This window comes from Tachysurus fulvidraco, chromosome 21, assembly GCF_022655615.1.
Source record: "Tachysurus fulvidraco isolate hzauxx_2018 chromosome 21, HZAU_PFXX_2.0, whole genome shotgun sequence".
NCBI lineage: Eukaryota > Metazoa > Chordata > Actinopteri > Siluriformes > Bagridae > Tachysurus > Tachysurus fulvidraco.
This window is the reverse complement of record NC_062538.1, coordinates 14,493,052-14,509,147: the sequence shown is the minus strand read 5'-3', so window position 1 is coordinate 14,509,147 and position 16,096 is coordinate 14,493,052. Positions and strand designations below refer to the sequence as shown.

At 37.6% G+C, this 16,096-nt stretch overlaps 1 protein-coding gene across 3 annotated transcripts in view; it reads right to left on the bottom strand.

Moving 5' to 3' along the window:
- Nucleotides 1-269: 269 nt before the first annotated feature.
- Nucleotides 270-16,096, bottom strand: part of LOC113646569 (tubulin-specific chaperone A-like) — a 28,997-nt gene continuing 13,170 nt past the window's right edge. The window contains exons 1-5 of one of the 3 annotated variants that reach the window (XM_027152914.2): nt 14,752-14,871; nt 14,597-14,663; nt 2,780-2,885; nt 1,130-1,216; nt 270-526 (exon numbers count right to left, since the gene is read on the bottom strand). In XM_027152914.2, the coding sequence (XP_027008715.2) occupies nt 446-526; nt 1,130-1,216; nt 2,780-2,885; nt 14,597-14,649 (327 nt within the window). In that variant the 5' untranslated portion in view covers nt 14,650-14,663; nt 14,752-14,871 and the 3' untranslated portion in view covers nt 270-445. Of the gene's footprint in view, nt 527-1,129; nt 1,217-2,779; nt 2,886-14,596; nt 14,664-14,751; nt 14,872-16,096 lie in introns of those variants that run through there. The other 2 variants (XM_027152915.2, XM_047805449.1) reach the window with 2 other exon arrangements.

The window sequence follows — 16,096 nt, the reverse complement described above, 5'->3', positions numbered from 1 at the left end:
ATACAGCAGGAAGGAGAAAGATAACTCACCCTAACAAAAGTATACTGTAGAGCTCCATCACCACATGTATGAATGTATTTTATCTTTTATTTATAAACATTTATCCCAACCTTGATTACACACTGGACTTGGCACACAAGTTGATGACCCTCGATGAAGTCCACACCCTATTTTTAAGCTTCCAGCACTAACCCCACTAATGATTTTTAGATTTGTTTCGAGGCTACAACTGGAAATAAATGAAAAGAGTTGTATAGTAAGAACACATATATAGTACATGTATAGTTTATTCCATTTTGCAACTTTGAAAAATTAACAGAGGCATGGTATATTCATTGTGTTAAAAAAAAATTAAAAAAAATAAGACAATGATCATACTTGTGTGAATCAATATTAAGAAGTCCTGACTAATGGAATGGACATGTGTTGCGCAGGTGTGTTTGCATCATCCCTCCAGTTTGACAGAGTCTAAAAGACTTCTGGCCTCCTTGAATTCCTCCAATTCCTCCAGATCCACCACCATTTCCTGGAATACAAAATAATGGCAAACCACTGACATAAGTCACTACTGAATCCACATTTTCTCCAAAATTTTAAAATTGGAATTAGACTTCAATGCCTTCTTAAATATATTTAAAATTAGATAATAATGCAATTTAAAATTTTCCTGAAATGTAATTTACTGTATTTCACTATACAATATGTACACACTAGTATTAGACATTGCCATTTAACATCTCACTTTAATTCTAATAAAGTAAAAGCTCAGTGCTGGTATGACATTATATAACAACATTATAAAGGGGGATTAATTAATGTCTTAACAAGCAGTGCTCAGTTACTAAAAAAACATAAATGACCATGAGTAGTCAGAGAATTACTAAAAAGGCAGACTATGTTTAATGAAAGAAGATAACTCATTCTGCACATGACATTGGGCTAATTGGCTAAAAGCGAAACATTTATTTTAAATCTAGTCTTGTCACTAGTCAGATGTATGCAATATTAGAATATTAAATACACACAAAGATACATAAGATTTCACAAATACTATTCTGTGTGATATGAAAAATTGACACAGATGACTGATTTGGTCATCAAATAGAGGTGGGGTGTTTTTTCAGCTCACCAACAGCTGCTGCAGATCAGCATGAGCCATTGCTAAACGGCGGTGACAGTCTGGAATCATCATTTTCGACTCCTGCAACACCTCCACCTGTTACACACGCAAACACCTTGGTTATCATCAGACACACTTATCAAAGCAAAGCTTTCTCTGCTTCTACTTCAGATGGGTAAGTGAGATCGCGCTTGCTCTCAGTCCAGACAGGATTAGGAACAAGCACATCAGAGGTCCAGCTCAGGTTGGCTCAGGTTTTGGGGACAAGGTAAGAAAGGCTAGATTGTGATGGTTTTACATGTGTAGAGGAGAGAGATGGTTATATTGGGAGGATGTTGGAGATGGAGCTGCCAGGTTAGAGATCAAGATTAAGGCTAAAGAGGAGATATATGGATGTGTTGAAAGAGAACATAAAAGTTAACTGGTGTGAGAGTAGAGGATGCCAAAAATAGAGTTAGGTGGAAACAGATGATTTGCTGTGGTGACCCTTAATGGGAATAGCCAAAAGTAGAAGAAGAAAGTGGTGGGGCCACTTATTTGAAGGAATGCCATAGCCTTCTTAAGTATTGTTGTTGACCACCTCCAAAAGTCATCTCAAACTGTTTATAGGACAATGAATTCATTGTTTTTCCAGGGGCCATCCCAGTCACCATATCCGGACCCAACCGAACCAAAGCCCAAAGTAAAGTTGAAAAAGCATTTTTAATAAGTTGAAATCTGCATGAATTAAGTAAAAGAAATCTACTCAAAGAAATGTTTGCCATTTTTTTGAATCCATGCCATGAGGAATTAAGGCAGTTATGTTAAAGATTTCATTTAAAATGGATTAGAGTTATTTTTCTGGTTATTACACACAAAGCAAAATAAATTTTTTGTAAGTTTCACAATCTTTGCACACCTTTATTTGAACAGTTTCTCCAGTTCTTTCTAGCAGATCCTCTTAAGCTTGAATCAGATTGGATAGGAAGTTTCTGGATTGACTTCAGGTATCTTGACAGATGGTCTATGGGGTTGAAGTCTGCATTTTGGCAACTCTGCCACTCGACGACAAACTCTGTATTCCAGCCATTCTGTCTAGTCTCCCCATCTCTGCCACTGATTTCAGGTTTCAGCAAAATTTCCACCTCAACTACAGTGGCTGAGAGGGGAGTGAACTTAATGACCAAATCGAAGGGAGTGGTTAAAATAAAGTGATCCTTTTATAGCGGCCAGGTCAAGTCTGTATCCTATAGAGAATATGTGGCACTGTTGAAAAATTCCAGTAAACAAACATTACCTAAAGAAACTAAAGATTTGTCAGGTTGAATGAGTGAAAATCACTTACAAACATTTTGTAAAGCTGGTAGGATCTTACACCAATTGATCTAAAATGCAGCAATAGGTAGTTCTAAAAATGACTAGTCTGCATTTATTTTTGATACTGATAAAAACAGCATTTTCAGGGGTCTACTGGCAAATAATGAACTTTAAATTTTGCAATTTTAGAAACTAGAATGCTTAAACCAAAGGTAGCCTTCAACAATCTTGTCACAATAATTTCTCTCTCATTCTTCCAGACAAACCTATTGTAATTCATTACTTGCTCACAACCAAGGACCAAGTTATATGTGCTCTACATAAACAAGTTCTTTGTTAAATTCTGTTGTCTTTTGCATTTACCTGTTTCTTGATCAGATACTCATCCTTTGCCTCAGCTTTCAGACGCTCGACTCTCTCTTCCTGCTCGTTTGCCTCCTTTATGTAGAAGACCTCTTCCTTAGCCAGCCTAAAAAAGTCAAAAGAGATGTCACGGACCTGGGTTTAGCCAGGTTGATACGTATTGGCTAGACTGCTAAAAAAAAAATAAAAATAGTAAATCACACATTGACTTATATACACAATAAATCACAGGTGTTATATAGGACACCTTTTTCTGCAAAGTGAACCTCGCTAAAATATTTATCTGGTTATAAATATGTACATATTATTAAATAAATAAGTATGTTATTGAAAACTTAACATTTTGAACACACCACTCCTTGATTTAAAAAAACAGTCAAATCTTTAATTATGCTTGTTAGGATTTGACTGGGGGATAGGAGGCAAATGTGACACAGAAGCCGCTTAGAGTAAGGTGAAGGGTGATTTATTAGTGCCCACACTGTGTAAGTAATAAAATAATCCACAAAGAAAAATAAAACTGTACAAATTTTAGTCTATACACAAAATATTTAAGCTAGTTCAGCTAAATCAGTTGACCTGAACCACCTCAGTACGACCATAGCATTTACTTGGTACACCGTCTACAAACACCAACTCATACAATAACTCACCCAGCCTTACTGTCTGGGAGCCATTTTATTCTCTTAGTCCTGCCCCTGGATCTAACCATTCTAAAATTGGTAGGGGGTTCTCTCCTCTAACTATAGGAACATGGGCAACAATCATTGGCAACAACATATACATTAATGAAAATAAATGTCTAGGACACCTGTGGTCTTCTACCTGTGGTGTCCTAGACAAAAAATCAGCAGTACAATTTTCAGGGCCAGACCTATAAGATACCGTAAATGGAAAGGGTTGCACTGCTAGAAACCATGGTGTAATACGGGCATTTGTATCTTTAATTTGGTTTAGCCAAGTCAAGGCCCTATGATCAGTCTCCAGGATGAACTCTCTACCAATTAGGTAGTACCTAAAAGAGTCCAAGGCCCATTTAACTGCCAGGCACTCCTTCCCCACGGTTGAAAGGATCTTGATCTGGCTTTTTGGTCATACCAGACTTTCTGCTTGACTTGGGATGCTTGCAAATTTTGTTGGGCCATAACAGACGATCGCTGCAGCAGCTCTTTCATTAAGGACATAGGAAAGGATGTTCTGCTTGCGTGGCTTGTCATTAGCTTCTCAGCCATCCTTCAAGACATCCAGAGAACCTCTAACCCGGTGTGCGAAAAGCAGTTCGAAAGGCGAAAACCCGGTGGATGCCTGGGGCACTTCAAGGTAAGCAAACAGGAGGTAAGGTAGCCATTGTCCCAATCTTTGCCGGACTCTGACACAAACGTTCTAAGCATGGATTTTAATGTTTGGTTAAATCATTCAACCAGTTCATCAGTCTGGGGGTGGTAGGGAGTTGTTCGTACTCTCTTGATTCCTAGCAACTGATAGACTTGCAGCAGTGTGTGACTCATGAAATTGGGGCCCTGATCTGTCACACCTCTTTAGGGATGCCTACGTGTGAGAAGTGTAGCAGTGCTGTTGAAATCTGTTTGGCTGTTACTTCTCTAAGGGGATAAGCCTCAGGGTATCGAGTAGCATAATCACAGATCACTAGTATAAATCTGTTACCTCTCTGGCTTCTTTCAAGAGGCCCAACAATATCAACCCCTATCCTTTCAAAAGGTGTTTCTACAGCAGGAAAAGGCAGTAATGGTGCACTAGCGGGCACTCTGACCTTTGTCAATTGACACTCTGGACAGGATTTACAATACCCCTTCACCTCAGAGTACAAACCAAGCCAATAAAACCTCTTGGAGATTCTCATTTTCATGAAGCCCAAGTGGCCTGCCGATGGAATAGCATGGCCTAATTCCAACACTCTGCTACGATATGCTGTGGGTACCAAAAGCTGTGTTCCTTCTTCCTTTGTCTGTCTGAATAGAAGGCCATTCTTTACTAAAAATCTCTCACTACACAGAGAATTCAAAACTGAATCATTGTCAACTTTTTTTTAAAGCATTCAGACAATGTAGAATCATCCCTTTGGAGTTTGGCTAATTTGTTGCTTATGATTAGCTCACTTCCACTGATTTCAGACTCCATCAACTCAAACTGTAACTGGTCTGAGCTGTCAATCAGATCTGCAACCCAATTCCTTCTTTTCTGCAGTTTGTGTTCCTTTGCAACCCCTGTCTCACCTACACTGTTCTCAGTGAAAAATGCCATTTCTCTAAGGGTGCTCTATACAGACGGTTCGGATGACTTGGCCACCTTACGAGCCTGAGCTCTAGTGACTACCCCACACCACGCTGTCTCCTGCACCAAATCAGCTAGAACCGGCATATCCGTACCCAGCAAAACTGGGTAGGGCAAATCAGCTGCAATACCAACATTCATCAAGTATGGCTGCTTGTTCACCTCAATATAAACTTCAGCAGTGGGCAAATCTGCTTTGTCCCCATGGACACAACACACTGAAATTGTGTCTTCAGACCACAAATCTCTGTTTATGTACCGAGCCTGTACTAAGGTCCTTGTACAACCTGTGTCTACCAGGGCTGTTAGTGGTTGTCCATTTAACATAACTGTAAGGGTGGGCTCCCTGGGGGAACTATCATCAGATGCAGGGGTGGGTCTGGGTACATAACACAACCTTGCTGATTTGGGCTATTTAAGTGGGCAATGTGGGCTAGTGTGACCTGGGTTACCACAGTTATAACAACATCAATGTTGGGCTTGCTCGGACGTGTGTCTATGGGTGCGGTAGCTTTAGGCGGTGTGGGCTTAGGGTGGATGGGATGTAAAATCTGGGCTTGTCTATGAGTACGAACTCCCCCCCCCAACCCCTCAGACTTACTTCTTGCTGCTTGGGGGCTGCCAGAAAATCTGAAGGTTTCAGAGAATCCTTTGCGAGCTGCAACATAGGCTTCAACTAGTTTAGCTGCCTCTTCTGCTGTAATGGGATCTCTCTCTTTCCTCTCCTCCCTTCTGATATTCTATGAATGATTGGAACATTCCTGCCAGAGCTGCAATGGCTGATTCACCTGTGGTGGTAAGGGTGTCCACAGGCTGTATTGGATCTCCACATGTGGCACCTTGCTCTTCTTCCACATCAACCTCAGCTGCTAGTTGATCTCTCCTCTTTCGTGGCATGATTGGTATTTCTATGTCACACTAGATCCCACTTCTGACTGTTATGGCGAGGAGGATGGGATATGAGGCAAATGTGACACAGAAGCCGCTTGGAGCCAGGTGAAGGGTGATTTATTAGTGCCCACACTGTGTAAGTAATAAAATAATCCACAAAGAAAAATAAAACTGTACAAATTTTAGCCTATACACAAAATATTTAAGCTAGTTCAGCTAAATCAGTTGACCTGAACCACCTCAGTACGACCATAGCATTTACTTGGTACACTGTCTACAAACACCAACTCCTACAATAACTCACCCAGCCTTACTGTCTGGGAGCCATTTTATTCTCTTAGTCCCGTCCCTGGATCTAACCATTCTAAAATTGGTAGGGGGTTCTCTCCTCTAACTATAGGAACATGGGCAACAATCATTGGCAACAACATATACATTAATGAAAATAAATAAACACAAACATACAATTCAACACATGTCCAACCACCATTAAAGACTTACAACACCAAAACAATACATTTTTTATACAGGTATGAACTGGTGACCCATATAACGTCACACAAAAATGGCTGCTCAGCATGTTAAGTGTATAAAAGTCCCAGGTTGTATATTGCACAGGTTTGGCTCCGGAAAATGGAAGCTGATGAGTGTTTGCAATCTTTGTGTGCGCGCGCGTGTGTGTGTGTATATAGTGATCTGTGTCTGTGGTTATTTCAAGTCACAGTGCCTTAAACTCATCTTACACTATGACAATGCTGGATTACATTAAATCACAAATTTAAAGATACCAGTTAAGGTAACATTTGTAGAATATCGTTTTAATTAATGAATTAATTACTTTTTAATTAATTTGTAATTAATGAAATGAGTAATAATGTCAAATGTATTAAATACAGAAGAACACAATATATTGTGATCTGGTTTTATTTTAAAATGCCTTTTTTCCTACAATGTCCCTTTTCATTTCCTATTGTGACTATTTCATAATATTGTAATCTATCAGTCAAAATTTTTTGGACTGAATTTATTCCATGACCAGCTAATTCTTTGCTAATACTAAGGATTAGTTTGTATTAAATTTGACACTTTTTTGACTCAAGATTACTTGAACCAAAACATACTTGAGCCATTACATATTGTTATGCTTGTGCAAAGTGAAAGCTTTGCATATTAAATGATTGTTTTTAAATCATATTCAATTTATATCATCCATATGAGATTATCGGTCATAAAAAAATTTGTCGGCACCAGTGTTACAGTCTCAGTTGTGGGTGTAATGAACAAAAAGAAAGAATAATTTATTCTGTCATTCTTTATCCCCAGAAAGATTTTACAGACAAAAACATTGTCTAATCAATGTACAATTTACACAAAATCACACATAAAAGAACCTATTTTCTCATTTTGACCTGAATGCAAGAGTTTAAGCTTTTCTGTTTACCATGTTTGGTATTTGAAAGAAACATAAATGCCAGTAAAGTGTTATAGATCTGAAATGCTAGTTATAGTGCAAACTATAGTTTGTTAAGCTAGTTATAGTTATAGAGCAATCTATAGTTATAGAGCAAAACTATCATCATTGCTATAGAATGACTCTCACCCCCTGTATGAAACGGTTTCAGCTCTGAGCAGCTCCTTCAGTGACAGACTGTTACATCCTAAGTGTCTGAAGGAGCGATACAGACGGTCTTTTCTCCCTGCTGCTATTAGATTTTACAATCAAAGCTGCCCCCAGTGAATCAGTCACACTGTTATTACTGTTTCACTGCAATAATAACCAATAACAAAGTATTTTAAACATGTGCAATAACAGAAATTTTGAAAAATGTGCAATATGACTTAGTGTAACAACTTACTTGTGGTCTCTTTTTATGCATTATGTTTTGTATATACTGTATATTATATTATGTCTTTATTCTTTTTATATATTTGTGCTGCTGTAACAGAGAAATTTCCCCATTGTGGGAAGAATAAAGGTATATCTTATCCACTCATTCTTTTTAAATTTTATTATGAAATATTTGTTATTTTGTTCCTCATATTTGCTGTATAAGCTTGCATCCTGCTAAAATTCACAGTTTTAGTAAGGGGAAGTCAAAATGTACATTTTCATTTTTTACTATGTCTAGTTCCCAACATTATAGAATTTCAAAGCCCCCCAAAAAAATGAAAAAAGTAAAAGCAAAAAGGTTTTCATATGAGAGGAGACTAGGGCTGGGCGATAAAACGATAATGATCGTTTTATTTTATGTATCGCGATAGACAGGTGATCGATAGCGATATAAAATGTGCTCGACAAGACGTTCGATATTTTTTATTCTTCGGCGGAAGAAAAATTAAGTTGCGAAGCAAGTTTGGTTGCATTCACAAAGGCGCTCACTCTCTGGTAACCTAGCAACTTGGGTAGTGACACTCTAACAGCCAATCATGTAACAGTATCTCAGAAAAGGGTTCATTTAAAACCCAGAATGTATGACACTTAAATGTACTTAATTCTTCTCAGTCAACTTTGTCATTGTTCACAGTACAAGTACAGACAGAGAAACAATGGGAATCTAAATGTATATTTTTGATAGAAAATATTGTTGTATGCATTGCATACTATGCATTTAAGAAATAAAAGTTCATTTTTCTAAAAAAGGAAACCAATTAGTTATTCATTTAACGAGACCCATCTTATTTTCTCTTGAATGTTTAATTTTGCTCTGTAATTAAGCAAAAAGAAATTTTATCCGATTACTCGATTAATCGATGAAATTTTTGGTAGAATAGGCGATTTCTAAAATATTCGATAGCTACAGCCCTAAATATAAGTCTACAAAAATAAGTATGATTAGAGTAAGAATAAATTGAGTTACTTTTTCATATTTCTGCAGGTTTTATATTTCAAACAATGTTTACTGTAGTGTATCAGGTTTGTGTTTTATATTACAGATGTATCTCAGTCTACCTCAGTTTTATTTCTGTTTACAAAACACTGCACATATTTTACACACTTTATTCACCAGAAGGTGAACAGCTAGTGAACTTCCTCGCAGTAAACTTGCACAAAATTCTCAGGTTTCTCTATGTTTATATTTAACAATTTTATTACACTTTATTAAGCATTTCTTACATTTTCTTTAATTTTGCACCTTAAATGTTAAGAGATAATTGTTAAGTGTTCATTGTGACTTTAGACCCATGTTTACATTTTATTTATTTGAGTTTTCCTGGTTGTTGACATTTCTTTCTTAATAACTGAAGGGATTATGATAAGAGGATAAGCTTAAAATAAAAATGTTTAAATGTAATATATTTTTCTTCTGGTCCTTATTTTAAATGGGTCATAAAGTTCAATATATATCGATATGAAACACTGATATCATGATTCAGTTTCCGACCATATCGCCCAGCCCTAGAGGAGACAGTTTATTAAAACTATGCCTTAAAAAAAAAAAAACACACAAAAAAAACGTACATTTGAAATGTGCATCAAACACTGCTTTTTAATGTGAATGAAAGGGTTAACTTTATTTTTTGTTTAGTTCCTAATTATCCTGCCTAACAGCAGTAGGCATCCAACACCACCTAAAGACCTTCAAACTTTTGTCATTAAAAATAATCGTTCATTGGCCACACACACGCGCACACACACGCGCACACGCGCGCGCACACACACACACACGCGCGCGCACACAAACACACGTGCGCGCACACAAACAGGCAAATTGACCACTTTTCCTTTATTGTTACTGAAAACAGGCATTAGGAACATTGATACATTTTCATTATTTAGCAATTTCAGACAAATGAACGCAAATCGGCAAATAAATTCAAGCAGGCAGTAGCTCTAATGGAGTTTGAAAATATCACTACTGATAATGATTCCAGCTAATGGGCTTTTTCCATCTGACCAATGATTCCACTTGTCTGGCTTAGTGGTTTTTAGTCACTTATATTTTCTTATAAATCACTTAATGTAAAATAATCGAACACTTATTTTACATTAATTAACATATGTGCAGATAATTTGGTGGGTGTTTCCAGTCACTGTGACAACAGTCAATTGGCAGAATTATCATTAAAGCCAGCATCAATGACACTGTTCGTTTGAAAAGGTAAGAGGCATGCAGTTTTTTTCATGAGCCGACGTAGTACATTGTCTCACGCTGCATGTAAACTCAGTCAACAATTGAACAGTGATGATCAGTTCAACCCAGGGTTAGGCTTAGAAACCTTTACACAAAGAATGCACTCTTCCAAGTTTTCTGTGAAAGTTCCAGTACCTTTTACAGTGAGCATAAAGACCACACAGAAATGTGGAGAAATACAGGGATAGATACAGGGATCATCTGTGAGACTTACAGGGATAATGTGCTGAATAAATCCCAGAAAACTGAAGGACAAGCTAATGGAAGTGTCGTACTCATGTTAATTTTTCATGGTGGAACCGAAAGTCTTTAAAATGGCACTGCCAGTGCAATTTTTCTGCACTGTAATAGAAAAACGGAGAGGGCTGGAAAATCAAGGGAAAAAAGGAATCAGAGGTGACACACATTCCATTGCCTTTAATACTGTAGTTTTGAGGTGCCAGTGCCTGCTGACAAACAGCAAATTACTGTTGTCATTTTATTAAGCTCCATCTACTGAACTAGGCCCAGAAATGAGCAGCTGGATTGCAACAATACACCCCACCACCACACACAATAAATAAACAAGACTTATTTAAGTTTCAAGATAAGAAAGAAATAGCATCAACAAAAAGGATAAATGGGGCATTAGCAGAGGCAGCAACATTTTTGTCTGTTTCTTGAACTGTAAAAACAAAACTTTGCTTTCAGAAAGCAAATAATAATAATGTCAATTTAAAAGTTATACAGCTTTTTATTAATTGTAGTTTGTTTACATTTTTATTGTAAGTCTTATTATATTATTAAAAGACCAAGACTATGTATTATTTTATTTCATTCAATTTTATAATTCTCCTGCTCCTTAAGGAAGCCTGACTAATCCCACTGTGGTGTCATGTTGTACCTGTCTGTGATTTTACTCATGAATCAAGTTTCCCCAAAGTCCAAATTATAAACAAATAAAAAAGGGAACACAGAATCCTTGACCAGGAGAAGCATTTACTAAATACGAATGAATAGGCACAAGTGTTAATAACACTACCTTTTATTTGTCCCACAAGAATCTCATCTGACTGGACATGAAAGCCTGCATACGAGTTGAAATACAAAAAAACAAAACAAAACAAAAACTTATAATATGTATGTTGAGTCCTGTAAGATTACAGTCATAATGAACCTATCTATTGGTTCTATATTTAACATTAACACTGTATTTTACTGTATAAATGTATGTGACCATTGGGTAGATTTGACAACCATGGTTACATCAGCATAGCCTCTATATCAGTCCTTTTTCCCACAATTAACTGTAAATGAATAGAACCTTCAGTATTAATTGTTTATATCTCACAAAAAAATCACGCAGCACACTTGGGAGTAGATAGCACGATGCAGCTTGAAATATATTAAACTGGTCATTTAGTGCATATAAAATGTTGCACAGCATTAAAGGAACATGGCTCACACTCTTAGCTGTTAAAGCATGGCCTCTATTTATACCTTGATATTCGTAATTGAATGACTCGACTTATAATCTGCACAACCTGGACTTATGAAATATCTTGTGTAAATGACTCACTCATTTTGTTTTCAGGGTCTAAAGTGGTAATCATTTAAAATAATCCAGGCCAACTGAGACAATACTTACTCATGATAAGAAAGCACCTAAATGAATCTCCACACAGAAAGTCTTATTCATAACCATAATATATAAATATATTATAATAAACACATAATATTATAAGAATAAACAAAACAACTGAATAAATTAACTTTGGTTGAAGTTATATGTGATGGGAGGTGTCTTGTTTAACATTCAATATGATAGTATATTTTGGGTTATACATATAACATTCAAGAAAACAACAGAACCAACAAACAAGTCTAGTCTTCTTGTTACAAATTGTTTATGCATCAAATGCTCTTGAAATACATGGCAAACAATTAAGGAAACTACTGAAGAAAAAGTGACTGACTCCCTAATATTTAATTCCCTATTTCAAGCATTCAGTGACTTATTCTTGAGAAATTCAGCCAAGAGAATCTTGAAAGGCCAAACTACTGTCCTGCTCTACACACAGATTACCTGAAAACAGATGCCAAGCACCTGGTTAAGGATGAAATGCAGACCTAGTCCACAAATAAGACCACCAAAGGCACTGGGAATTAGGCCAAGGACACAGTTATGGGTGAAAATGAAGGACCTCATTTGGATCCCAAAATGACCAGTGCATGGTCAGGTGCAGAGAATATGCCCCGGGGACTACAGGATGCAACACTGAACCCATTGGAGATGTAATGGGCTTAAATCAATAAAACAATTAAGAATGGGGTTCCTAATGATGACCTCTATGAAGAATCTGACACCCACATGATCTTTCATTGTATCAGCAAAGGGTCAGGTAGGAACCTGCTGTCAAAAGAAAAAAAAAAACATCTAGTCCAAGATAGTATTTTTGTGTGGCAGTGGGGGAAAGATGGGCTTGCTACAGCTGAAGTCACTGAGGAGGGCTGTATGGTTGTAAACTATAGTTAGAAAAGAATTGCATAATATCTTATCGTTGATAATTAAACATTTATTTAAATCATAAATTTTACAGAACAATATCACAATGTTTTGTTTCACAAGAAAATACCTGAAAACACGATGTTGCCAGGTGTTGGAACTTCAATGTTTCCATAGAACTGCCAAATTCTGGCCATTTATCTGGAATTATGTTGCTGTGCAGGAAGCCAAAGAAGATCCTCTGGTCCCAAACCACACAAAGCACCACATCCTTGGAGCTGTGGTTTCGCAATGCCATGGCTCACCTAGCAAGATGAGGCAAACTATGATGTTGGCAACTGAGAACTCAAATTGGACCTTGATGAGAGGAGGCATTGTCCATCACCCTTTAAAAGTCATAAAAGTCCATAATAACTTGGAATGTATCAAGAAAGTCAAGCACCTAAACCTCTGTTCTTCACCCTATTCAATTTACTGTAACATACTGACCCAAAACAAAGAATGGCAAGGCTGATGGTTTCTCCCAACAATATGACCAAAGACCAAGACCCAGTCACACGTCATAGCCCCCATATGTTGGGACATATAAGAGGAAATTAGCATGCCTATGCTAACAAAGCACAACCCCCGGAATGTACTCCAACACAACTGAATTTACCCATCTCTCCCTGACAGAACACAATTCAGTGGGTGCATGCTGCTCGAAGCTCCAGCCATCCCGTTGTCAACAGAACCATACAACTCCGTTGAAACAAATTCTGGTGGCATTCCTTGGCAGCAGACAACAAGAAGTTTGTCAGGGCCTGCACCTTATAAGCCTGTATGCACCCAGCCTCCTGGAGTTGCACACTGTAACCAGGGCTCTCAAGTATCACGCATTGATCATGACAGTCACTCATTTCGGTCTTTTGTCATGATCTCCTGCCACACATTGTATTTGTCACGCAGAAAAATAATTATTTATGTTGCAGCGCCCAAAATGTATCTGTCCGCACTGCTCTCTCTATGGAACCCGACAGGGAACAAGCATGTCTCCCCTGGAATCCTTAGTCAAGCCTGCAACTTCAGCCAATCAAAAAAAGAGGCTACACAACAGCCAATCAGAAAATAGCACTATTATATCTGGGTAAGATTTAATGTAACAACCAATGAAAAAAGCATATCCTGGAATTACTCACCATCATCCTCATTCACCCACAGAGAAAACCACTGGGGCTGAGAGCATCACTTTGAGCACAGAGTAAGTCATGATCTCCTGTTATAATGTTACAACAAATTCACAACTTGTTTGACACGAACAATGACGTTTTGACTGCTTTTAGAGAAAGTTTCCCAGATAATCAGCATGAGTTTTTCATGAGTGTCTGTAACTTAGCCAACAGTTCTACAGCCTGTTCACTGACAACACCTGCTCAGAACAAGTAGTCTAGGCCAGTGGTTCTCAAACTGGGGGCCTGAGATGGTGCCGGCTTTTTTTTTTGGGTGGGGGGCTAGACATATTTAAAATATGTCACTCTTGCCTGTCTTCAAAACTTGAGAGTCCTGCTGTACCTCACTGCCCATGGTCACCCTTAGCTTCAGTTCAGTTATGGAAAAAGACCAAAATTTCATCACAAGTAAATGACGCAGCAAACCATAAACTCTAAATTCTCAGAGATTTTATTTACATTTTTGCGTTCAGCCTTCATGGGCATTTTATAGAATATCAACCTCACTACAGATAATGACAATTATTAAAATATTATTATTATTATTATTTTTTCAAATTGCCCGGAATGAAGTAAGGCTTTTATACTCCAAAAACAGTTCCAACACTGTGCTCTGTAGTAATAAGTATGTAAACAAACAAGTATGTATTATAGATTTAGCATGCTAAGTACAACATGTCACTTTCTGTGGAAAATAACTGCTAGCCAGCTAGTTGTGCGTCACAGTTTCTAGCTACAGCAGAACTAGCTACAGGAGTATTAGCAGCTATGCTACACACTAAATAAGATTGTTATTTTGTACACTTACCGTTTTACGATACCAGCCTTTATTTTTATCTGCCGTATTCTTGGATCCGCCATAATGATGGTGGCTTCTTAAAAGAACCGTAAGTAAAGACACGTAAATAAGCCAGATATGTATGTGTGTACCAGAAGCACGTTAAACACCAAAAAACAAATTACTTGTGTTTACTGATTAAGATTCTGAATCTGAAAAAGGCAACCGAATTAAAACGTCGTCCACACGTCCAAAATGTCGCGCATGCGCAAAGCCCGAGCTGCGTCCTCAGCGTACCAAAGCGTAATAAAAATGCGCGTTGCTAATTGGGCGAATGTCTCGTGTTGGCGCTCTATAGATAGGGTTGGCTACGAAACTTGGTCAAAAAGGTTTTGTACATGCACTGAAACATGCAGGTGTTTTCGAATATTTATATTTTTTTACGTATATAAACTGGAAGGTAAAAATGTGTAAGAAAAATGCAACAGATATGTGAAACCTTTTACAAAAATAGATTTACATGTGCATAAAATCTACACACAAATATCATTTAAATCAAAAGGTTCTACAAGTCTCCGTGTGACAGTAAACACAAACCATTTATGTTGCTTAAAATCATACATGATTCAAGTACAAGCATAGAAAACAATTGTTTCACAAACAGGAAACAGTCTTCAAATGATCACTGATGAAGACCATAAAGCTGACTAATGCAACAGTGTTACAAAAAAGGCGTGACAATCTTCAGGCGACCCCTTCCAAAGCAATCCCATGAATCACTGGCTGACAATGCAGATAAATCCCTGGCTGAGTGCACATCGGGCGAAGAGACTCAGGAAATGTATGTATAGCTCGAAAGAGAGAGTGGAGTATGTTAGGTATGATTGTAATCATTTGATGGACAATGTAAATGATGTGCAAAGTGCAGACAGGGACTCTGGCAAAACTAGCTATTACAGCATAACTAAAAGGGAGAGCCAGAAGGTGACAGAGACATGAGGGCTTCCTGGGGCACTTCCACAGTCAGCAAAACTGAGCGACTTCTGAGGCTGGTAAGGAAACAGCATCCAGAACATTCCAGTACACCAAACACTCTATGCCCACAAACCCTTCAGATCTTCTCCTTTACCCAAGAAAAGCTATTCATAAAAAGCTAAAATAAACAAATATGTTTCCACCTGTACTTGAACACTGAGACTGTGTCTGAGTCCCAAACACTAATTGGAATGCTGTTCCATAACTGTGGGACACTGTAAGAAAAAGCTCTGTCCCCTGCTGTAGCCTTTAGTACTTAATGTACTACCAAATTGCAAATTTTCAGCAAAGGCATGAGGAATCATAAAAAAAAATCGCTCAGATAATGTAGCACAAGACCATTAAGTGCTTTATAGGCTAGTAATAGTATTTTATAATCAATGTGAAATTTGATTGAAAGCCAATGCAGTGTGGATAAGACAGGTGATGTGTTCATATCTTTTGGTTCTAGTTAGTAGACTAGCAGCTGCAGTGACTAACTGGAGCTTGTTTATG